We start from the raw sequence: 23,573 nt of genomic DNA, 5'->3' as shown, positions 1-23,573 counted from the left end.
GGGGCAGGGCGGGAGGATCCGACAACTAAAGATTGTTTTTCTAAAGCCGCTTGAGACTGCTGGGCAACTTAGGATGAAGAGACACAAACGGCTTGCTGAGAGGGTTCGGTGCGGCGGGCAGGCGGCCGGGGCTGGAGGCCGGGGCTGGAGGCGAGGGCCTGGAGGCCGGGGCTGGAGGCCGGGGCGGGCGAGGCTGGAGGCCGGGGCTGGAGGCCGGGACTGGAGGCGAGGGCCTGGAGGCCGGGGCTGGAGGCCGGGGCAGGCGGGCGAGGCTGGAGGCCGGGGCTGGAGGCCGGGGCTGGAGCCCGGGGCTGGAGGCCGGGGCTGGAGGCCGGGGCTGGAGGCCGGGGCTGGAGGCGAGGCTAACAGATGCTGGTCATTACGAGGATGCGCTGGGATAACTGAGCCTTGGGAGAGAAACACTCTGTTGATTTGCCTGCCTGATGAGCCAGTGTGTATACATGGGGGAGGTGTGTGTGTGTGTGTTTGCGTGTCTGTTTGTGTGTATGATGAGGTATATATGTGTGTGTTTGTGTATGTGATGTGGTAGTGTGTGCATGTGTATGTGTGATGTGGCATATATGTATGTGTGCGTGTGTGTATTTGTGTGAGATGTGCGTGTGAGTCTGTGTTTTGTCTCTATTTTGTTTGTGTGTCTCTGTGTTGGTGTGTATGTGCGTGTGTGTGTGTGTATGTGTGTGTGTGTGTGTGTGTGTGCGTGTGTGTGTGTGTGTGTGTGTGCTTGCGGTGGGTGGGCGGCAGATGCTTGGTGTTGTGGAAGGCCCCTCCGGTCTGATGGAGCTCTAGCGAGCGATGCCATGTCTGCAAGCTCCATCCATCACAATCTCACCTTCCACTAGGGGGCTGGGTAAGGAGAGAGGATACACACACACACACACACACACACACACACACACACACACACACACACACACACACACACACACACACAAACACACACACACACACACACACACAAACACACACACACACAAACACACACACACACACACACACACACACACACACACACACCTGGGTGATGGATTTACTGAGGAGCGATGCCTTTGTTCTAGGAGGCACCGGCAGGCAAGATGTACTGGATCCCTGGACAGCTGGGGAATATTCCGGAACGTCATCGAGGAATGTCGTACCACGCCGCAGGACCCGCCACCCCCCCTCCCGGGCCTCAAACCCCGTCTCTCTGACTTCCTTCGTCCAAGGGGAAGGGGGGACGCGGTCCCTAAAGCGGACAACGTTATTTACTTTGGGAAGTCCAAGTCTGTGTCGCCGGGGCGCCGAGTCACACGGACACACGTGACTCACTGCTGGGAGAGATTTATTTTAAACATTCGATTTGTCTTCCAATCTCTCTCTCGGTCTCTCTCTCTCGGTCTCTCTCTCTCCCTCTTTCACACTGTTCCTTATTTCCTAAACACACATTTTTCATTCCAGACGGAACACCTCGGGGAGACGGGCTTTGCCGCCAATCTGTTGCCGTGTCGATGGATTCTGCGCGATTCTGAGACGCCTGCGTGCCCGTTGCGTTCGGCGGTACAATATACCAGATCCACGGCGCCGCATGCTCCCTTAAGGCTCGCCTTCGCACCTCACCTGTGGACTGACTTTATTGTCAGGTTTGCTGTTGTGTTCGGTGTGTGTAAAACTAAATCCAATCCTGCTGCCAAACCCGTACGGATAGATGGATGACGGCATTGTGCTACTCCCTGTGGTCGAACCTAACATTACATAACACAATTACCACAGCGTCCTGCGTCTGCTGCAACCCCTCCTGAGAGGGTCCAGGGGGCGGAGGGCTAAAGGAAAGAGGTGAGATGGGCTTTCATTCTTTTATACCTCAAAGAACTGCTCCTAGCGTGACACCAATCCAATTAAAATACATAAATCTGCCTTGACGCTCCAAGAGAGAGAGAGAGAGAGAGAGAGAGGAGTAAGGGATAGGCACAGAGAGAGAGAGAGAGAGAGAGAGAGAGAAGAGTAAGGGATAGGCATAGAGAGAGAGAGAGAGAGAGAGAGAGAGAGAGAGAGAGGAGTAAGGGATAGGCACAGAGAGAGAGAGAGAGGAGTAAGGGATAGGCACAGAGAGAGAGAGAGAGAACTAAATGGAAGAGTAAGGGATAGGCGCAGAGAGAACAAGAGAGAGAGAGAAATAGAGATAGCTAAAGATGAAGGCAGAGAGAAAGAAAGAGAGAGAGAGAGAGAGGTGGAGAGAAGCAGAGCAAAGGGTTGAGATCTTTGAGTCCTACAGTAAGGTCCAGTGCGTCTGGGCCCCGTGTGGCGGTAGGGCTAGCATGCCCCCCGCCGTGGCGTTTCACGTGGCTGGGCCACACTCCGGGGCGAGGGTTATTTACCACCCACAGGGGAACAGGAGCGCCGGGCCCAGGACTGTGTATGAATCAGAGCCTGCCGCACATTCGTCACATTTACGGGGGGTGGGGGGGGGGTGCTGCTGCAGGGTGCATGCTGGGATTTTTACACTCAGGGCAGGTAGGTAATAGAGTTATGCAGCGGGCCGCGCCAGTGTACCATAAGCGTGATATAATGCCGGAGCTGACCGCTAATGTGCCCTAACAGCATGGAACGTGTCTGAGGAGCAGACCAGGATGTGGATGTATATATACTATATACATTATATAGTATATACATCCACATATCATATATACTATTTGTCTTCAGTGGGAAAATCGACATGAATCACCGCCGTTTTACCACCCGGGTAAAGCTTCCACTTTAAAATGTTCTAGTTTTTAACATTTGCACTTTGTCACATACACTATTTCCCACAAATATTATGCAACGCTAGTCTAAATATGACAGTTATTATACTGAAAGCAGTGCTGGTGGGTAGCTGACTACGGATTTGACCAGCGTGACAGTAGCGGGACATCCCTGACCAATCACAGCGGCCCCGTGGATCAAATGCACCTCGGGGATCTGATGTGTGACGCCTGCCGGCCTCCATCACCACTGATTTATACCTGCTCGTCCACAGGGGATGATGCAACTTAGTGGTGGTTCAATACCCTTGGACAAACACACACACACACACACACACACACACACACACACATGGACACCGGCAAGCGAGCACACGCACACACATGCACACAGCTAAGTAATGGCCTCTAGGTGGATGCAGGGCAGGTCTCTCTTTCTAAGCTGTGGGTGGTGTTTGGGCCTCTTTTTAAACAGTACTCACAGAAAGCCCCTCACGGCTATCGCAGCAAATGGGGGTCTTACATCCAAAAGGAAAAGCTCAATAAAGAGACGGTTCACACTGGTGCCTCGGGCGTCTGACTGGGTGTGAATTAGGACCATTAGAAAACCCCCTCTCCTAAGTTTAAGTGGCATTGCCAAATATTGGTCCTTGGCAGGGGTGTAGTGGAGAGTAAAAAAGTAGGTATACTATATAAAGAAATGGGTATACTATAGCAGAAATGTTTTTACATTTTGGTGTTAAAAGACTTGGGTATACTGTGGGCCCATGGATAGAGAAGTGGGTATACTTCCTATACCTCCATATAACCTCACTATGCCGCTGGTCATTGCTAGGCTGGTAAACTCTTGTTTTGAATCGTCAGACTTGCAGAAAAAAGGAGAAAACGCACACCTGGAAAGCTAGGAGAGGCTCTGGAGACGAGGAACAAAACTGATAAGAAAGACCGACAACGCATACTCTGGTCTGGATGCAAAAAAATATTTAAAAAGACTGTGATGAAGACTACGGCCCAAACGTTGTCCTTTTAAATCTTTTTTTGCATCTAGACCAGAGTGTGCGCTGTCGTTCTTTCTTATCAGTTGAATTGCCAGACGTCAGATTGCAACAAGGGACTCACCAAGTTTTGGCAACATAAGGATGACATTGTTAGAATGGTGAAATTCCAAGGTAGGTATCAGACAAATGCAAAACGTGTAAAAAATAAAAAGAAGTTGAATAAAGGTTGGAACAACCTGCACAAACATGCTAGGGGAAGCCATGAGCACCATTAATGGTGTTGACTGAAAGCACAGATCCTCTCTCCGAGAAACGCCAAGGCTCTTCCTCTGTCATATCCATAGTTTTCAACTCCCTTAATGAACGTGGTTTCCCGACGGTGCTTTATTTAGGTTCTTTACTAATGCATCAAGGCACCGTACAGTAGACTCCATTCTTCAGCAAAGATTAAACAGCCGCTCTCCTCTCCACCGCTAAACCCATTTGCCATCACTTGATGAGTCACAAAGCCCAGCTAATCTGTGACTAACACACGCCAGGTGGCTCTGCGTTTGCTTTCGTTGGTCTGTGCAGCTGACGGGCACAGGCTGCCAAGGCTAGCAGAAAACCCCAGACAAAAGAAGCAGCGTTCTCTTCAAGATACCTCATGTTAGCACACACAGGTCTGGGAGGTGAGACAGGAGCGCCTGACAGCGCTTGAGCCCGTCACCATTGTTTTGGCGGCAGATGCCTCACCCTCCATCATTGAGAGATCCGGAGGGCTGAGTCTGTGTGTGTGTGTGTGCGTGCGTGCGTGCGTGTGACGTGACCGTGATTTATTTGTCCTCAAGTCGTCACAACCGTGTATGACAGATACTGTTTCACAGATACTTTTCACAGATATATACTTTCTCACATACCGAGATTGGTCATTCACTTAGAAACCACAACAAGCAGTTGGGAATAAAGACCGTATCTGAATGATGAGATGTCATGAGAACATGGAAGAACATGGAAGTCAATCTCATTCTGTCGAGTGCCAACAGCATTACACTTCTGATGGTCTCGATCTGACTGGCATGATAACTGGAACGTGATAATTGACTAGAAAACATAATGAAACACGTTCAGAGTTGAAGTCTGTGGTGTGTGAATATGTCCAGTATCCGCACAGCTGAAAGTATATGATAAGCACATATATGCAGAAGCTCAAAGGTGCTGTGTGAATAGGAACGCCAGAGTTAGCGAGACTCTGAGGGAGGTGGCCGACTGCAGAGAGCTACCTCGTTAGTCAGCTCAAGTTATTAAGGGTAAACCTGCTCTATTAAAAAACTTCAAAGATTGGAAGTCTAGGTGGCCGATACTTCTTAACTCCTGGCTGGTAGCTGTCTTTCAACACAGCATGAGCTGTGATCTAATAGCTTCCGCTGGCTCTGACGGTATCTAAAAACATCTCCTGAAATAACGATATTGCAGTTTGACGGTGGCCAATCGGGTGTTCCCTTTGGTGTACGACGTTATTACAAATACTGTGACAGATGTCAGCTTTATTACATGTTTATGCTTCATTTACATGTATGCACTTATAATGTGATTACATGGATTATCGGGATGCAGTTAATCAAGGGGGAAGCTTCAATATAGCATGGTCCTTACTTCAAGGTTGGGCGCACGACAGTGAGAGATGATGTCAACGATGATTGTGGTCCTCTGACGTCCAAAGCCTCTTTCCGTTTTGTTTATTTCCTGTGTTAGGCACTGTCCTCGGATATATAAATAAAATAAAAAAGACTTGTATGAAACCTCTCTCTCTTCCTGGACAATGCCTTACCAAAGCCTTAACGATCCGTAATAATGGGGGCATGGGTATGTTTGGTTACCATGGTGACATGGTCACAGCGATGGGATGGAATTAGCTTTTTCTCTCTCTCCTGTGTTTCTCTCTCTCCCCCCCCCTTCTCTCTCTCTCTCACTCTCTCTCCCTCCCCCTCTCTCTCTCTCTCACTCTCTCTCCCTCCCCCTCTCTCTCTCTCTCTCTCTCTCTCACTCTCTCCCCCCCCCCTCTCTCTCTCTCGTGGACGCCAACTCGTTTGCTTCTGGACAGAGCGCCCTGAGGACAGAATGCCCTGAGGGCAGAACGCCCTGAGGACAGAACTCCCTGAGGACAGAGCGCCCTGAGGACAGAACGCCCTTAGCCCTGTCTGTCAAATAAAACACCACAACCCGGACACATCTCCTGAACCCGCTGCCTTTATTCTGACCGAGGGAGAAAAACGCTGACCGTTTTTGCGCCACTGTGAAACGCCCCTCCGCGTCCCCCTGTGAACGCAGCAGCACCGCTGCCCCAGCCTGCTTTCCAAAAAATCTGACTCGCCTCGGCCGACAAAGAGCCCCTTTCTCTCCAAGAAAGATCCCGAGGCCAAAACAGCTGAGCGACAAACGGTCAAGAGATTCCTGCTCAACCCCCCCACCCCCCCTCACCTCAGCCCAAAGGGCTTTGGTTTGGTTTGTATTTATGAATGTGTGGGAGTGTGTGTGGTTGTTGTTGCTGTTTTGAGGGGAACAGGAGGACCTGGAGCTGGTGTTGTCATGGCCTTGGGCCAACTGGGACAGATGTTATAGAGTCCTCCTCCGTCGCTGACTAGGGAGACAGAGAGGACACAGCGATGAGATTGGTACTGGGCCCCACCCATCACCAGGGTGCCCTGCAAACGTCCTGTGACAAAAGTAATCAGACTGTCTGTCAGCGAGTAAGAGTCGCCCCCACCCCCCCTCTCCTCAGTCCCCCACCCCTCCTCTCCTCAGTCCTCCACCCCATCTACACTCTCACTCCCATGGGACATGATGCCACTCTGACAATCCTCACAGCTCTGATTATGTTTCTCTCACTCTCTAGCCTGCTTGCTGTCTCTCTCTCTCTCTCTCTCTCACTCTCTAGCCTGCTCGCTCTCTCTCTCTCTCTCTCTCTCTCTCTAGCCTGCTCGCTGTCTCTCTCTCTCTCACACTCTCTAGCCTGCTCGCTGTCTCTTTCTCTCTCTCTCTCTCTCTCTCTCTAGCCTGCTCGCTGTCTCTTTCTCTCTCTCTCTCTCTCTCTAGCCTGCTCGCTGTCTCTTTCTCTCTCTCTCTCTCTCTAGCCTGCTCGCTGTCTCTCTCTCTCTCTCACTCTCTCACTCTCTAGCCTGCTCGCTGTCTCTCTCTCTCTCTCTCTCTCTCTAGCCTGCTCGCTGTCTCTCTCTCTCTCTCTCTCTCTCACACACTCTCTAGCCTGCTCGCTCTCTCTCTCTCTCTCTCTCTCTCTCTCTAGCCTGTTCGCTGTCTCTCTCTCTCTCTCTCTCTCACACTCTCTAGCCTGCTCGCTGTCTCTCTCTCTCTCTCTCTCTCTCTAGCCTGCTCGCTGTCTCTCTCTCTCTCACACTCTCTAGCCTGCTCGCTGTCTCTTTCTCTCTCTCTCTCTCTCTCTCTCTCTAGCCTGCTCGCTGTCTCTCTCTCTCTCTCACTCTCTCACTCTCTAGCCTGCTCGCTGTCTCTCTCTCTCTCTCTCACTCTCTAGCCTGCTCGCTGTCTCTCTCTCTCTCTCTCTCTAGCCTGCTCGCTGTCTCTCTCTCTCTCTCTCTCTCTAGCCTGCTCGCTGTCTCTCTCTCTCTCTCACTCTCTAGCCTGCTCGCTGTCTCTTTCTCTCTCTCTCTCTCTAGCCTGCTCGCTGTCTCTCTCTCTCTCTCACTCTCTAGCCTGCTCGCTGTCTCTCTCTCTCTCACTCTCTAGCCTGCTCGCTGTCTCTCTCTCTCTCTCACTCTCTAGCCTGCTCGCTGTCTCTCTCTCTCTCTCTCTCTAGCCTGCTCGCTGTCTCTCTCTCTCTCTCACTCTCTAGCCTGCTCGCTGTCTCTCTCTCTCTCTCTCTCTCACTTTGCTTCTGTCAAACACCTCGTTATTTCCCCTGTTTTTCTGCTCCCTTGAAGTACTACATTGTAAAAAGCCATAAAGCATCCAACGAATTAAATGAAAAAGTAGACAAATATTTTATTTTATTTACCATGGCAAGGAAGCACTTAGGCCAAAATGCAAATGAAGCTTTTGTTTCAACAAACACCCTTTTTTAGCTATCCCACACTTCCCTAAGAAAGTCCAAGGGTTGAGTTTCAGCAGCAGAGGAAAGCGGGTAAACACCCAGAGACAGATTGACATCCCATAGACCCGAGAAAATTACAAATAAACAATGCAAAAAAGTAAACAAAACAGTTTGCAGTTATCGACGTCCCTAAGATGAGCTAAACTTGGATCAAAGCCTGCGGGGATGTGAACGTCGCAGTGTGTGTGTGTGTGTGTGTGGGGGGGGGGCAACATGAATGGACAAACAACAAGATCTGAATTCAAGTCGTTCCATTAGTAAATTCAAATTCTGTCCCGATCCCACGCCTTTAATGAGGTACCTGAATGTTCAGAAGCGAGCACTGACTGAGAACGGCATCAAACCATAATCTGATCCAGTAGAGAGAGGGTCAGTCCCTCAGGACCTGCCTCCCACATCTCTTTATGGGCAAAACATCACTATCCCATGAAGGCCGCACTTAATAGCCTCTTCACACAGTGAATGACAGCCGCAGTGCACTGGAATAATGGCAAATAAGCAGTAAGGATGTTCTCAAATTAAACGCCCCTCTTACAGAGGAAAGTGGCCTCCAAAGCTCTCGGATAAAGGCGGCACGTTACACTTCCAGGGTCAGAGATGCTGTGAAGGGAGTCTCTCAGAACAAAGTAACTCATCTATCCCAAAAATTAAAGGAGCTATGAAAGCTATGACCAAACAAATTATCACTGAACAAAATTCTGAAGTAGTCATTCAGTAACTTTTCTTGTAATATTTCTATGTGAGTGTTCAGAATAGTGATAGGAGAAAATGCAAATAGATTAATTAACAAGTGTATAATGTGATGTAGTAAGCCAGAAAGTAAGTATGGTACTTGTGTCTGTATTTTAATATGAATGGAGATTCAGAAAGATGACTGCACCATTGTATTGAGAACCAGTCATCGGCAAAATCAACAAATTTGAAAGCCATTATTTTCCACTCGTGTTAATGTTTTTGAAATGTCAGAAACAAAAATGATTCAAGTAGCTTACATCTACAGTGTGTATATGTCCTATGCACATCTACATGCAAACCCCTCCACAGCTGCTGGCGATAGCAGAACACACACAATATTCATAGGGAATATGTCTTTAGCCTGACCTCTTTCGAAAGACATACAGTACATTCCCTGAGCCTATATCTTCTATCCAGCAATGCCATTTTAGAGCTTATGATTTTGAGGCAATCACAAGGAGCCACACAGTAGCAGTAATGCCCACATTTCTTGCTATTTCCTTGCCAGAAGCTTGCCATTCCAGTGCAGGATAGCTTCCACCAGTGGGATCTCCCAGACTAGCTTTCTCCATGGTTGAGATCAATTAAAGTGGACATGTGATTCAGGGTCTGGAGCCAGGCTACACAAAGACCTAATTTATGGTTGTTTGCACCTGAAGTCATTCACAGTTACTTTTTATTGATCATGCAAGATACCTAAATTAACAACACATTTTATTAATTTAGCACACTTTCTTTAGGACTTTAGTGAATCAAATCTTAACTCTTTTGAATGCCACCGACTTCTGTCTGTCACATTTATTTATCTATTGAAAACTAACCTCCTAAAAGAGCCTGTCTGCGGTTAAAAGGTATCTGGATCGGTGAAGAACAGACATGTCTTGACGAGCTCTTGTTTGATTGGAGACAGAGACCTGGAGGAGGCTGAAGAAGAGGATACCTCACCTTCACTTCCACGTGAGCCATCAGGACAGCAAAGTTGGTCAGGTGCGTACAGGAACACATGGTGTGCGTCCTGTTGGTGCCTAGCAACCGGCAGTCCTGCGTCGACCAGTAGCCGGTCATGCTCCTCTTTGAGTAGCTCCAGAACGAACAGTTGGGATTGAAGTTCTCCTCTGACTGCTGCAAGGGTGAGAGCACAAACCACACAGCACTGAAGCATTATGGGATCTCACACAGTGGAGCGCTGACAGCGGCCTGAGGTCGGTTTTATTCTGAGAGCGGCGAGCGGCGCCAAACCTGCTTTTCATTTTTTTCAGTTTTTTTTACCTTTCAACCTGACCTTCATGCCATGACAGTGGACCGCCCTGCTGTTTAATGGCTGCCAAAGCTCTGATTCTGATTCTCTGCCCGCCAGAGCTCGGATTCTGATTCTCTGCGCTAGTCGGCTGTTATCCATGAAAGGATCAATAACTATTAAAAAAAGGCACAAGAATTGTCTGAAAGAATCGTTTGAAAATACTATTCGTTTATGGCCATTGTACATTACATGCATAGGATTTTTTTTATGACTTATTGTAAGCACCATGGTGTCAAAAAAATGCTATGTATGTAATGTACACGATGGCAATAAACAAATTCTGATTCTGATTCTCTGCCAGCCAATTAGCGCCTCCCGCTAGCTCGCTGGCCACTTTAAAACTGTCTCTTCAGAGACTGCTGCAGGTGATACAGCAAGAACAAAGGAGTGCTGATAAAGAGCACTTTCAAACAATTCTTTCAAACAATTATTGTGCCTTTTTTAATAGTTATTGATCCTTTGATGGATAACAAAGACTAGACTAGCACTTCATCCCAGTTCTCTAACTCGGACCCTATAGTGTGCACTTCAAAAGCATTTCAATAGGTATAAGAGCCCACGTTAATATTGGCTCTTTGCTTTTAAACATGAGCGTGGGCGCAAAAGCATATGGGATATGAGGGGCTGGGACCTAGTCTGGGGTCTGGGGGTCTGGGACCTAGTCTGGGGTCTGGGAGGCTGGGACCTAGTCTGGTGTCTGGGGGGCTGGGACCTAGTCTGGGGTCTGCTCTACGGACATACCCCCCTCCCCGCCCGGACATACCCCCCTCCCCGCCCGGACATACCCCCCTCCCCGCCCGGACATACCCCCCTCCCCGCCCGGACATACCCCCCTCCCCGCCCGAGTCCCCCTTCCTCTGCCCAGACGAGCCGGCCTGTACTAGGTGGGGGGGGGGGGTCCCAGGGAAAGCGGACGAGGTGACCTTCTGTCCCATTAACCACTTTAATTAGCTCATTAAGTGCTGAGGCGGGGAAGTGAAACAATAAGCAGAGGATGCTGCAGTCCCCCGGGAGCGCTCAACCACAGCCTCATCCACAGAGCTACATCCGGGGCGGGGTGGGGGAGCTTTCATTGTTGGCCAAGCGAATAAACTCATCATGTGAAAAGTGCAGCCATATCCTCGTGCATTTCCAGGCGGGGAAAAGGTCACGCTGTACCAGGGAAGAGATGGACCATGTTTTGTCTTGCAGTGGGACACTGATGTCACCTTGAAAAATATACATTCTAAAAGCACCACTATAAATGCAGTTTGTAGAGAGAGGAGTGCTTATTTAATTTACTTGTATAGATGAATTGTATGGTAAGGTTAAAAGGTCCTTGCTATTCATACAGTATGCTGAACAGTAGGCGCTCTGACCTTAAAGCACAGCTATTCTGCTGTCCGGTGCCCTAGGAAACACGTACAGTTCAGTAAGGGTAAGTACTTTAATTAAGATTATTCCATCTGCATGAGACAAGGGTATGAAAATGTCTGTACTGTATGAGTCCCCGTCAGGAAGGACTAAGCCGTCTCTCCAAACTATGAATTAGACTGAAAGGCTTGTGCGGGTCAGGGCAATAACTGAGATGACCCCCATTTCCATGTCCCCCAATTTTCATTTTGAAACCCATAAGCCACCTCTTGCTATTTCTCTCTCTCCCTCGTTCCATGTCTCTTTTGTCCCTCCTTCCCCCCGTCCCTCCCTCATCCCTCCCTCGTCCCTCCCCCATCCCCCTGCCCCTCCGCAGGCATCTCAAGGTCTCCCCACCTGCCTGATCATCCCTGGCACGGCCGTCCGGAGACCAGGTGGGGGATGTGTTGAGTTATGTGACGGGAGATACAGTATAATGCAATCAGAAGGAAGTTAGGAGCTCTCCCTATCCGTGACTAAACGGGTTCTGGGGAATCCCAAAAGAATGCTGATATTTGTTCAGCTCTGCAGCTTTGACACGGGTAATCTATTTGTCCAGAAACAAATAGGGAGGAAACTAATGTTTCTTCAGAAACAAATCCTCCACCAAAGTGGTCTTAAAGTCTAACTTGCCGTGCTGCTTCAACTTGATTCCCACTGCTTGCTCTTTCAATCAAAAGTAAGAAATAATGCTGGGGGAATTTGGGCGTACTTTGGAACATTTTTGTGGACATTAAAATGTAAGTAGCACTTTGTGGGTATCAGTGTTTGAGCTATGCAGAGGGAATCATCAAATCAAACACTTGGGATTGAGCATCAGGTTTTGGAATTAATCTTGGGATACTTTAGGATTTGCGGACAATACGGGTGGACGCGCCCCTTACGACTTGGACTAAGACCTGGTCTGTCTGGCAGAACACAACATGTGAGGTTTCAGGGCTGTGTGTTAGAGCGGGTGGGGTCAGCAACACAACCCCCCCCCACCCCCCCCCCCCCCCCCCAGGGGACTGTCCTGGCTCCTTTCCTGTTCACATTCTACACATCTGACTTCAGATACAACTCGGAGACAGGCCATCTGCAGTTCTCAGATGACTCGGCCATGGTTGGATGTGTGTGTGGGGGGGTGGGTGGGGGGTGGAATACAGAGGCTTGGTGGAGGACTTTGTTGAGTTATGCAAGCAGAAGCACTTGCAGCTCAATGTAGCAAAGACCAGGGAGACGGTGGTGGACTTCAGGCTCTGCTGGCTCCTGTCTCCATCCAGGGGGCTGATGTTGATGTGGTCCAATCTTACAAGTCAATAGGAGTGCACCTGGACTACAGGCTGGAATGAGCAGGGAACATTGACGCCATACTGTATATAAGAAGGGACAGAGTCGGCTATACTGGGGGAGGAGGCTCATGTCTTTCAATGAACAATGCTGAACATGTTTTTACACTTTGTGGGTATCATTGTTGGAGCTACAGTATTGCTGTAAATTGAATGGAATGGAATTGCTGGAATTGAGCATCATGTTTGGCTTCTTACCTGCAGGTGTTTTAATGTCAATATGACAGGGTTACGGTTAGAAACTAAGTTCAAGATTCAAGATTGATGTAGTCATTCTTAATTCGTACTTGCACAACATAAAAAAAACAATTCATAAAAAACCCAGAGAAGTGCAACAATAAATGAAACTATCTACTCATAAATATCTGAAAAAGAACCTAAGCTAAAAACATAAGCCAGATATAAAAATCAGTCACTCTGTGATAAAACGAAAGTTCAGTTCAAGATGGTGGGCATGTTTGCTGGGGGGCGGCATCACAGTCTGTTTATGATCCTGACTGCTTGTGGGTAGAAGCTGTTTAGCATTCGGCTTGTTTTGGCAGGGATGCTCCTGTACCTCCTCCCAGATGGAAGGAGGGAGAACAGACTGTGGGAGGGGTGCTGAGTGTCCTTGAAAATGCTGGAGGCTCTGTGAGTGCAGCGTTTGGTGGTAGATCTCCGGCAGAGAGGGGGGAGGGGTACCTTTGCTAGCTGTCCTCGCAATCCTATTCGGCTGGTGTTGTTCTGGTGCTTTGCGGGTTTCCAGACCAGGACGTGATGCAGTATGTAAGAATGCTTTCACTGGTGCCCCTGTAGAGGGTGGTGAGTGCTGGTGTGGGGAAACATGCCCATTTTAGTCTCTGGAGGGGATGGAGCCGCTGTTGGGCTTTTCTGAAGATGGATGAGGTGTTGGTGGATGAGGTCAGATCATCCACCAACCAGGTTTACTCCCAGGAACTTGAGGTTGCTGACCCTCTCCACGGCGACACCATTGATGGTCAGCAGCAGATGATTGGGCCTGCCAGCCCTTTTGAAGTGCAACATTCAGGGAGAGATCGTGGGCTCTGCTCTTCTCTATTAGCTTCTCCACCTCCATCCTGTATGCAAACTCATCATTGTTGCTGACAAGGCCCACTACTGTGGTGTCATCGGCAAATTTGGTGATACAGTAGGGGTTGAATCTGGCCATACAGTCATGGGTTAGCATGGTGAACAGCAGGGGGCTCAGGACGCAGCCCTGGGGTGTGCCTGTGCTCACTGAGATGGATGTTGATGTGCGGCCTATGTTCAGGCTTCTTACCTGCAGGTGTTTTAGTGTGAATATGACAGGGTCCGACAGGTAGACCTTGTTGGAGTCCTTGTTGATTGCAGCGGTGATGACGGGGGAGTTGACGATGACGGAGTAGTTGGTGGCCATGGCCTCGCTGCCGAGCTTCATACTGGCGTTCTCCGTGGACAGGTAGGCCCCAATGTGTTTGTAGAGGACGAAGGCAATCCGGATCTCACCTGCAAGGGGGAGGAGTAATTCTTTTGAGTATAATACAACTTGGAAATGGTGGAGAATATCAGACCTCTTCTAGATACTGGTTATGACAATTCCTTGCCATTTAGTTTCAATAGTAGCTGAGAAAGATGGGGGAAAAAAAGTCCTCGTACTAAATTGCTCAAAATGCTTTGCTGCTTTGAGGATGTAATCAAGGGTTCAAGAGAGTGAGGGAGAGGAAGAAAAACAAGCACTTAATTCAGCGGTAAGAAGCATCATTACCTCTTTACCGCTGAAATGAAAGGAAAACGATTGAGCATGCTGCTTATACGCCGTCTCGGTATAATGATTTCCTCAGCGCTTCTCGACGCGAGGCTTGATGGGAGGTCACTGTGAGTGGCAGCCTCAGTCCGAGTTGGACTCTTATTTGCCTGAGCAGGTATAGTAATGACGGCCCTCATCTTGATGGCTCAGATTTGTGCATAACCAATAACCAATAACCTATAACCATTGCATCAATGCAACTAATACCACATGCAGTGACCATCCCATCTCTCATTAGTAGACAGTGAAGAACAGAGGTTCTTATGTCAAAAAGCTGTGTGTGTGTGTACGTGTGTGTGTGTGTGTGTGTGTGTGTGTGTGTGTGTGTGTGTGTGTGTGTGTGTGTGTGTGTGTTTGAGAGGGTTGTACATTGGAAGAGATGACCGGGTTGGCCCTCGGACAACCACGTACAAAAGCACTTTATTTTCCAAGGAAGATAAAATGTGGTGTGGAAAGAAGATAATAGTTCTCAAAGCTGCAAGCTGTGGAGCTAAAGTGTAACAGGCGGTGTGTGAGGTCACGCTGTGGTTCATGGTGAAAAGCGACCGCGTGCCACTATTGAAGTCCTTAGGCACTCTTGATAATCCATCCAATCCATAATAGTATGGAAATCATCCAGTATGTGTTTATGGTAAATCATCCAGTGTATGTTCATGGTAAATCATCCAGTGTGTGTTCATGGTGAATAATCCAGTGTGTGTTCATGGTGAATCATCCAGTGTGTGTTTATGGTAAATCATCCAGTGTGTGTTCATGGTGAATCATCCAGTGTGTGTTCATGGTAAATCATCCAGTGTGTGTTCATGGTGAATCATCCAGTGTGTGTTCATGGTGAATCATCCAGTGTGTGTTCATGGTGAATCATCCAGTGTGTGTTCATGGTGAATCATCCAGTGTGTGTTCATGGTAACAGGTCCAGTGCGTGTCCATTTCTTACCATTTCTGCCGTGCTGTTTCAAGGTGTTTGCCGATAGGTGGACGGAGTTGCCATGGCCCCCGGTTTGTGGGAACTTCAGGTCTGGCAGGGTCCCATCAGTGCTCATCCTGGCAACCTCAAGCTCTGAAAAGAGAGACACAGCATTAGAACCGTTCTATTAATACATCCATGATTAGAACACTGTTAATGATAGATCCTTTTGTTTCTGCACTAATAACTTAAATGCTACTGTGGACAAATATGTACTCACATGCAAGCACACACACGGCCACACACAGCCACCCCCCCCCCCCCCCCCCCCCCACACACACACACACAAGCACACACACACACTCTCTCTCTCTCTCTCTCTCTCTCTCTCTCTCACTCTCTCTCTCTCTCACACACACACACACACACACACACACACATAAGCAAGATAGAACACACATTCTCCATCCATTTCCTCTGAGAGACCAATTATTAGCTAGCGCAGTGGGCGCACACACGCGTCCACACACACACGCACACACACACACACACACACACACACACACACACACACACACACACACACACACACACACACACACACACACACACACACACACACACACTGCGCCCTAGACAGTAAACTGCTGAGGCTCTGCTCATCACTGTTGAGAGAAGAACAATTATCAGGTGACAAACGTCAGCGGGGCACATGTGGGGGTGACGGCAGGGAGACGCCAGCTGGGGGTCATGTACCATGTCGTGTCCGAGTAAAAAACTCAGACCACTTTCAGCGCACACTATCCATCTGCCAGGACGCGTTTAGCCTTGAACAATAGCTCTGCATTTCAATATCATCACTCCGAATTAATCCACAACACCACCTCAACCTCGTTAGACCCGAATTAATGCGGAGGAAAGGGCTTGTAAACACAACATAATTAGAGGTGCTCGATCAAAGACTCTTTCCGGGCCACACTGATTGCTTTTAAAACCGTCTCTCTCTGTGTGCACCTTTTATTCATGTGGAGACATCAAACGTGTTGCGTGGTAGACGGTCTGATTCCTAACACCGTGTCCTAACTACACGCAACGCGAGCGAGCGTCAGCGACAACATGCGTTCCATTGCTTTGTTTTCTATTGTTATGTCCTAACTGGATGCGAGCGACGCAGCACGAAGCGGCGCAACGTTTTAACTGCCCTTTTGACGCTCGCCCTGTTCCTATTTCCCTCCTGTCGCTCGCGTTGACAGGCGTTCGTTCTTTAACTGTCTTCAGTTGGGAATATAGACAAATGACGTAACAGAACAGGAAATTTAACGGTTTCAGTTAGGACAGCAAGTATGTGATGTTGCGTTCTGTTGCTCGCGTCGCAAGCAGTTAGGACACGGTGTAAGCCTCTCCTCCAGTATACTTGATTTCATCAAGCATCAGGCGCATGGCGAGTTGTCTAAGGTACCGCTTAAACGCTTTGCGGTGTAGTGTCTAACTCGACACTCATGGCCACGATGTTTAAAGATCTTCATCACAAGACTCCAGCGATGAGGGGTTTAGGGTGTAGCTGAGAGAGCTGGTGAGATTCCTATCTTTTGGTGAAGTTATGAACGATTGCTTCTCCGGCCCTCTGAGGAGAAGATTGGCCCGCGACTTCAAGGAGGCGTTGTTGTTTTAAAGGGAGGGAAGGGATGAAGAGATGAGCAGAGGAGATGGAGACGGAGTGGGAGGACGGACTGGGTTTTTTTTGGAGGCAATGCTCAACAGCTGTTGTGAGGCGACCACCTTTATGGTTCGGAGGCTAAGGCATCGTACCGCAAAGGAAATCGGGGTGTTAACAGGAACTGGGTCGAAATAGTGACTCAGTGAGAGATGCTTGACTTTCTCTGATCATAAAAGAGTTCCTCTTCTTCCACTCAGTGTGGGCTGGTGGGGCCTTCCCACCCAGCAATAGCACCTTTGTCGTCACTGTCCACCGTCCTGATAAGAGCAGGCCTTTGATTGATGTGATTCAAGTACTAAGTATGTCAGTACACCATGAGCACAGCGCAGTCGAGCACAAAAGAGAACTGATGGCAGAGATTTTACTTGAACTGGACCAGAATTCTACTATTTGTGATATGGCATCTTCGGAAATGAATCTCCAGCTAACATCTTTAACGCTTTCCTCTGAAGCCGAGGCTAAAAGAAAACATATTTCCCACATGCCAAGGTTAGCTCCACCAAAATACTATAGAGAGATGTAATCCTCTCAGAGGATCTGCTCTTAAATCCTGTCTTTCTCATCTTTCGCTTTGGGAAATGCCGTTGTTCTGGCAGATCGCGTCACGCTTGTGGATCTGCGATGTGTTGCTATTCGACTTTAATCGAGACAATGCTGCAGATAGCGACCAATCCTGGGCTTCCAGTCCCCGGCTGTGACTCACAGGAACATTTCTCATCGCTGGCTGGGTGAGATGGTAAAAAGCTTAAGGCTGGCTTTAGGCGCGCTGCTTCTGCAGGAGATGATGTTGTGCCTGCAGGGCGGCTTTCAAATAGGTTTAAATATCACAGTAATCAGGGGAAATCTGTCCATGGGATTAACGATGAGAGAGCGATAGACACGGGAGAAAAGCAGAACGGAGCCGCAAATGCTTGCACACGCCAATGTGTACCGTACACACACACACACACACACACACACACACAAAGAATGTTTCTTCAGCTTTTGAAGTGAGGAAAGTACATTCTCCAGTAGCAGTCTGAGCTTAAAATGCATACAAACACACATGCACACCCACATGCGCACACACACACGCACACACACACACGCACACACTCTCTCTCTCTCTCTCTCTCTCTCTCTCTCTCTCACACACACACACACACATGGGGAAGATAGAACACACATTCTCCATCCATTTCCTCTGAGAGACCAATCATTAGCTAGCGCAGTGGGCGCTTTCATTTTGTGGGTCTCCCTCTTGTGTGGATGTGCCTGTGGGGGGAGGCACTGGGGACCCTGTGTTCTAAAGCAAAACCCGTTGGGTGACAAACTAAGCAGAGCAAACAGAAACTAAAGGCCCTGTAAACATGTCACCCTGGCGTGATTAACCTGAGCGCTGCCTAGCGGGAGCCCGCGCCTCGTCTCAGGCCGAGGCGGGTGCGCCTTGAGGGAGCCATTTCTCTCCTCCCCCTACAAACAGAGCGAGAATCTCCTTAATACTCGGACGAATTGAGTGCTAGGTACAATAAATTCATTTTTTTATTAATTCCCCTTACGCTCGTTTCCTACTCTCTACACTCAGCAAACCTATATTTTCAGGTTGCCATGGCAGCGGGAGCCTAAAAAAATTCCACCCTTTAAGCGGGAGGCCCATACGTGATGAAATGATCTTCCCTCGTGCTGCCTGTTGCTACCAGTAGTTCACGCCGCCCACAAACGAGTTCACTCCTATTCATGCTTTGCTGCGCTCGCAAGACAAAAAAGTTCTTAGCAAACCACTTGAAATGTAAACTGCTGATTTTTTTTTAAGCCGATGACTCCTGAACAGATGAAGCCAGAAAAAGTATTTGTGTCATCAAAATGTCTTCTGTCCCCCCCCCCCCCACACACACACACACCCCTAGGGACAGGAGGAGGAATCGAGATGTAAACAGAATCTGATGCTTACAACGTTTGATGCTTTTTCATCAAGAAAAAAACAAACAGCTAGTGGCTATCAAAGACAAGAGAGATGGGAGAAAAAGACAGCGTTGCTATTAATGTACATCAAAGCGTTAACCATTGACCCAGTACCAGCACAAATGGGCTTAGTACCACCTAAGAAACAGCAATCACATAAACACAGCCATTCGAGTTAATTATGACACTTCAGAAGCAACCTCTGTCAAGGGGTCTCAGATCCAGGCAACCCCACTGAGGTTATCCTTCCCTGGGGCGTGGCGGGGTTTAGTGGCCGACCCCTATGCCTGAACTGAGGCCTCAAGAGCTTAATGGTCGATGCGAGAGCATCCCTGGATCAATGGCTATGAGGGGCCCTCTGAAGCCATATCCTTATCTGGAACCATATAAAAGCATGTAACACAGACAGGCGTTCCTTATGGGAGATGTGCACTACTTCATAGAATGACGGCAGATATGTAATTTTTCAAGGGACAGCGTCATACGGAATATCGTTTTGTCCAAGTTGATTCTCTCAGGAGGCCGAAACAATCAAATTGGGATGGATATCTTTGTGTTATCGTCAGCTGGGCAAGAGGCGGAGGTATTGTGTTTACTGCAACTGAACTCATTGTTGACGCTGTTTAAACTTTGTTGACACGTGAAAACTGAGGGCTAAACACACGTGGAAACATGGGGTTCAGTGACCACCGCTGTTCCACATCTGCTTATTCTACTGGGAGTCGCATTTGAAAAACAAAGCAGCATATTGTACAGTACTGTATGTATATCTCCACTCACGGATGTTGTCGGTGTTCTCCTGGACGATGTCGGTCTTGAGCAGGTTGTCGGCCAGAACGAAGGCGCCCTGCTCCACCGTGTCCAGCAGCATGGTGGCGGCCCGCAGCTGCTCGCCGCTGCTCAGGTCCCGCCACGCCCCCTGGGCCTGCGGCTGCAGCAGGTTGTTCACCGTCTCCACCATAGCCTGCGTCACACCACAGACACAAGTTAGCCGCTGCCAAAAATGGCTCAGAGTTCAGCTTTCAATGTTAAGAAGTATTTGAGTAGGGCATTGAGGGTGATTTGAGTGCCGGGAAATCAAATGGGGGTTGTTAAAAGGGTGAGCAGGGATACCAGTGGGTATTGACGTGCAATATCTATCCTGAGATTGCAGAACAAGGAGCATAGGATGATATTACATCCGGTATGCGGATGATTGGAGATCGTATCCAGAAGGCCATAAACAGCCAACAACTCTACTATCCTGAACTACACAGTAGAGAGAAGAGACACAAGTTATCAGATGGCATGGCCTATTAACACTCTCGCTACAAGAGAACTGCAAAACATACAGTACTACAACAAATGCACAGACACGACATACCTACTATACTTTGAGGCCATGACACCCCACCACAAGCTACTTGGAGGCCACCTCTATAAATACTTCATTGACTATTAACATAATTTAACATCCATTAAGTTTCCCCAAATCACTCTATTACAACACAGAAACCGATCAGCCAGGAACAAAGAGCCATCTGGTCAAGGTGAGAGCAATTCAGGATTTACAATGTCAATTGCAAGTATAGCCTACATGGAATGCTAATTGGTCAAGTGGATGGATTTATCCCACCCTGCCGCTAACATCAACACAAACTGCAGTTTGAGAGCTGTTTTCATTCATGTTCAAAGTACACTTGCAAGTGGTGGTGTTTATTATATAATTTCAAAGGTGTAAAGTAACATTTACAAGAGCTATACTGAACAAAGGCCCGCAGAAACTAGTGAGAAAGAATAATTCATAATTCACAGAAATCATCACAGTATGCACTTTCTCAAATTCAACTGCTTCAAAGACCTCGTTAGGTGTCCGTCCTGTTTAGAAGATGGATGTGGTTTGATCCTGAATGCACGTCAATGAGAATCAGAAGACAAAAAACAAAAAAAAACAAAAAAAAACAAAAAAAAACATCAAGCCCTTTAATGGAGGACGAAAGCTTGTCAATCAGTGTATATGGCCAGACTGTACGGAGAACCCTGTGGCTAGGGGTTTGGTGTTCACCATCAATGGGCTATGAAAGAGAATATGACTTTGAGAAGATTCGCAAACAGCAGGTGGGACACTCCTCGGGCAATGGAGAACAGCCCTGAACTGGAATGAAAAGGACTGGGTTGAGAATCCCCACAGAATAACAACCAACCTCATATCGTACAACAGAACTGAACTGACCTGAACAGAACAGGTATCCAGTCACTCAGGCAACTGTACATGCATCAACACAATGAGAGTGCCATTGTTTGCTTAACAGGGAGACTGCGTACATATCTGCAGCAGAATACTAGTGGACATGTCTGGTACACCTGCCTCAGAGCAGAGGGAGAGACATTGTATTCCACAAATGGCTGAGGGAATATCAGATGACAGCAACCAGCTGGTCCTCATGCATAATACAAGCTGTGCACAAACGCTGTCTCTCTCTTTTTGTTTTTCATTGTTTTGTCTTTTTGTTTTTCCCCCCCAAAAGGCAGGCAGGCACTCAACTATGATGTCATTATTCATTATCTGGAGCTTATATCAAACCCAACCCTCTGACATTAAGGGAGAGGCCGGCGTTGGTTCAGTCTCAATTAAGGAGCTTAGTCTGGCATATTTCCTCTCATTGCTGTATCTGTTACACTGGAGTAATGAATGGTACATGTGTAAATAAGGGGTTAAATTGCTGAGCTGTCATATGATCGTCAAATGTAGACATTTTCATAGCGGTACAGCATTCAGGATCCAAGATCACAGAGTAATGTTGAGTTTTGTGTTACCAATGTGGATCTACAGTAGAATATCCCAAAATCACAATGATTAGTATGCAGATATGAGTACAAATCCCCATAATTAACTCAGAAAGTAATTTATGACTGGCTGCGTGCTGTGATGGGCATGCGATGCTTATCTCTGTACCCAACAGAGAAATAATCAATTAGAAAGATAGTGACCAGGGTGTATGAAAGGTTTTGAAAAGGCCAAAATTACAGAGGCTACTGAAAATAACATTTTCATGGAATTCTGATCTTTTTTGGGGGGGACAAAGCTGTAAACTTATACTGTAAAGCTTTTTTTTTTTCTTCTTCTTTTTAAACCTCAACATGCTTTAGCACTATTGCAACCAAATGTGCAATAATGAATGTAGTGAGTTAAAAAGAACAGCTTTCTGAGAGCAAACCCCCAGTTATTAAAAATGAACCATATAAAGGCCTTGGCAAGCAAATTTACCCGCGGAGGAAAGAAATAAAATAAAAAGTATGAGCAATTAAGCTTAGCAAATAGTCTAGCCATCAGCTCACTCAGCCCAGTACGACCTACAGTACATCCCTGGAGACAATGACACACACACACACACACACACTCCCTAACACGATTTCTTTAATAGAACTTCCAAAGGGGAGGTAGCGAGCCAGGAGGCAGGCAGAGAGCTGCGGTCAGTGTGGCGTTGAGTCTGGAGGCCTTTTAACTGCGAGTCTGTCCAGAGCCTCTCCGTCTGTCCAGAGAACGCCGCTGCGCTCCCCCGCCTCGCATTTCCAGACACAGTTGACCCCCCCCCCCACCAATCCGATTTCCTCCTCTTGAAAGATGCAACACGGCCTGGGAACCCAGCACTTCCTGCTCTTAGCTGAGGCTGTGCTGTGCTGATGACTGTGCTGTGCTGGGCTGATGACTGGGCTGATGACTGTGCTGTGCTGGGCTGTGTTGTGCTGTGCTGTGCTGTGCTGGGCTGTGTTGTGCTGTGCTGTGTTGTGCTGTGCTGTGTTGTGCTGTGCTGTGTTGTGCTGTGCTGTGCTGTGCTGTGCTGTGCTGTGTTGTGTTGGGTTGGGCTGGGCTGGGCTGGGCTGTGTTGTGCTGTGCTGTGCTGTGCTGGGCTGGGCTGGGCTGGGCTGGGCTGATGACTGGGCAGGAAAAGCAGCGTCGCACGGCTCGTTTATACAGGGGGAGGAAGAGGTGAATATCAGCATGGTTTGGCGTCGGCCCAAGCCAACTAGTGTGAGCTCTGATTGATGAAATGAACTCCAGGTCAGGGAAATTGATTGTGGCTGGGCTTGAACTCCCCTTCACCGCCTTAGAGGAGGGATGAACCGTGAGTTGGATCGGGGTCCCTCCCCCCCTCCCTCCCTCCCTTCACCCCCTGCTCCCTCGTCACACTCGCTCCTGTCTCTTGCTCGCCCTAAATCTCCTTGGCCTTCTCTCTCTGGCCCCTCTCTTCTGATATTTGCCGTCTTCCTGTTTTGTTCGTTCACTTTTATTCCTCTCTCTGGACCTGGTTTTCTTCTCCTGGTTGTCTGCCAGCCGGCCAGCAACACCGATGGGGGAGACAAATGGAATGAACCATAACGTTATATTTCTCATTTGTGTGGATAGTTGAAGCGATGCATTCTGTAGGCTACCTCAATAGAGTCCGCTAAATAACCATGTTTAATGCTTTATGTACAGTATACTATCTGTTACTGTGAAGAGTGATGATTTCTGTACAGCCAAGATCGAACCCAGCAAGGGCAAGTGAGCGTAAAGGCAATACTGCCAAGAAACACAGTGACCTGTTATATAGACTAGTGTCTCAACTTGCATTTACGTTAACGATAATTTAAACTTCAAGCATT

At 48.2% G+C, this 23,573-nt stretch overlaps 1 protein-coding gene across 1 annotated transcript in view; it reads right to left on the bottom strand.

Moving 5' to 3' along the window:
• Nucleotides 1–23,573, bottom strand: part of LOC311320476 (adhesion G protein-coupled receptor L3-like) — a gene marked incomplete at its 3' end in the record, with an annotated part of 153,920 nt that overhangs the window by 32,763 nt on the left and 97,584 nt on the right. The window contains exons 9-12 of the mRNA XM_084452234.1: nt 19,728–19,911; nt 15,320–15,442; nt 13,876–14,081; nt 9,522–9,698 (exon numbers count right to left, since the gene is read on the bottom strand). Coding sequence (XP_084308360.1) covers nt 9,522–9,698; nt 13,876–14,081; nt 15,320–15,442; nt 19,728–19,911 — 690 coding nt within the window. The remainder of the gene's footprint in view (nt 1–9,521; nt 9,699–13,875; nt 14,082–15,319; nt 15,443–19,727; nt 19,912–23,573) is intronic.

This window comes from Borostomias antarcticus (genome assembly GCF_949987555.1).
Source record: "Borostomias antarcticus genome assembly, chromosome: 17".
In the NCBI taxonomy this organism is placed as follows: Eukaryota; Metazoa; Chordata; class Actinopteri; order Stomiiformes; family Stomiidae; genus Borostomias; species Borostomias antarcticus.
Note: the sequence above shows the minus strand (reverse complement) of the source record. Positions and strands in the feature narration are given on the sequence as shown.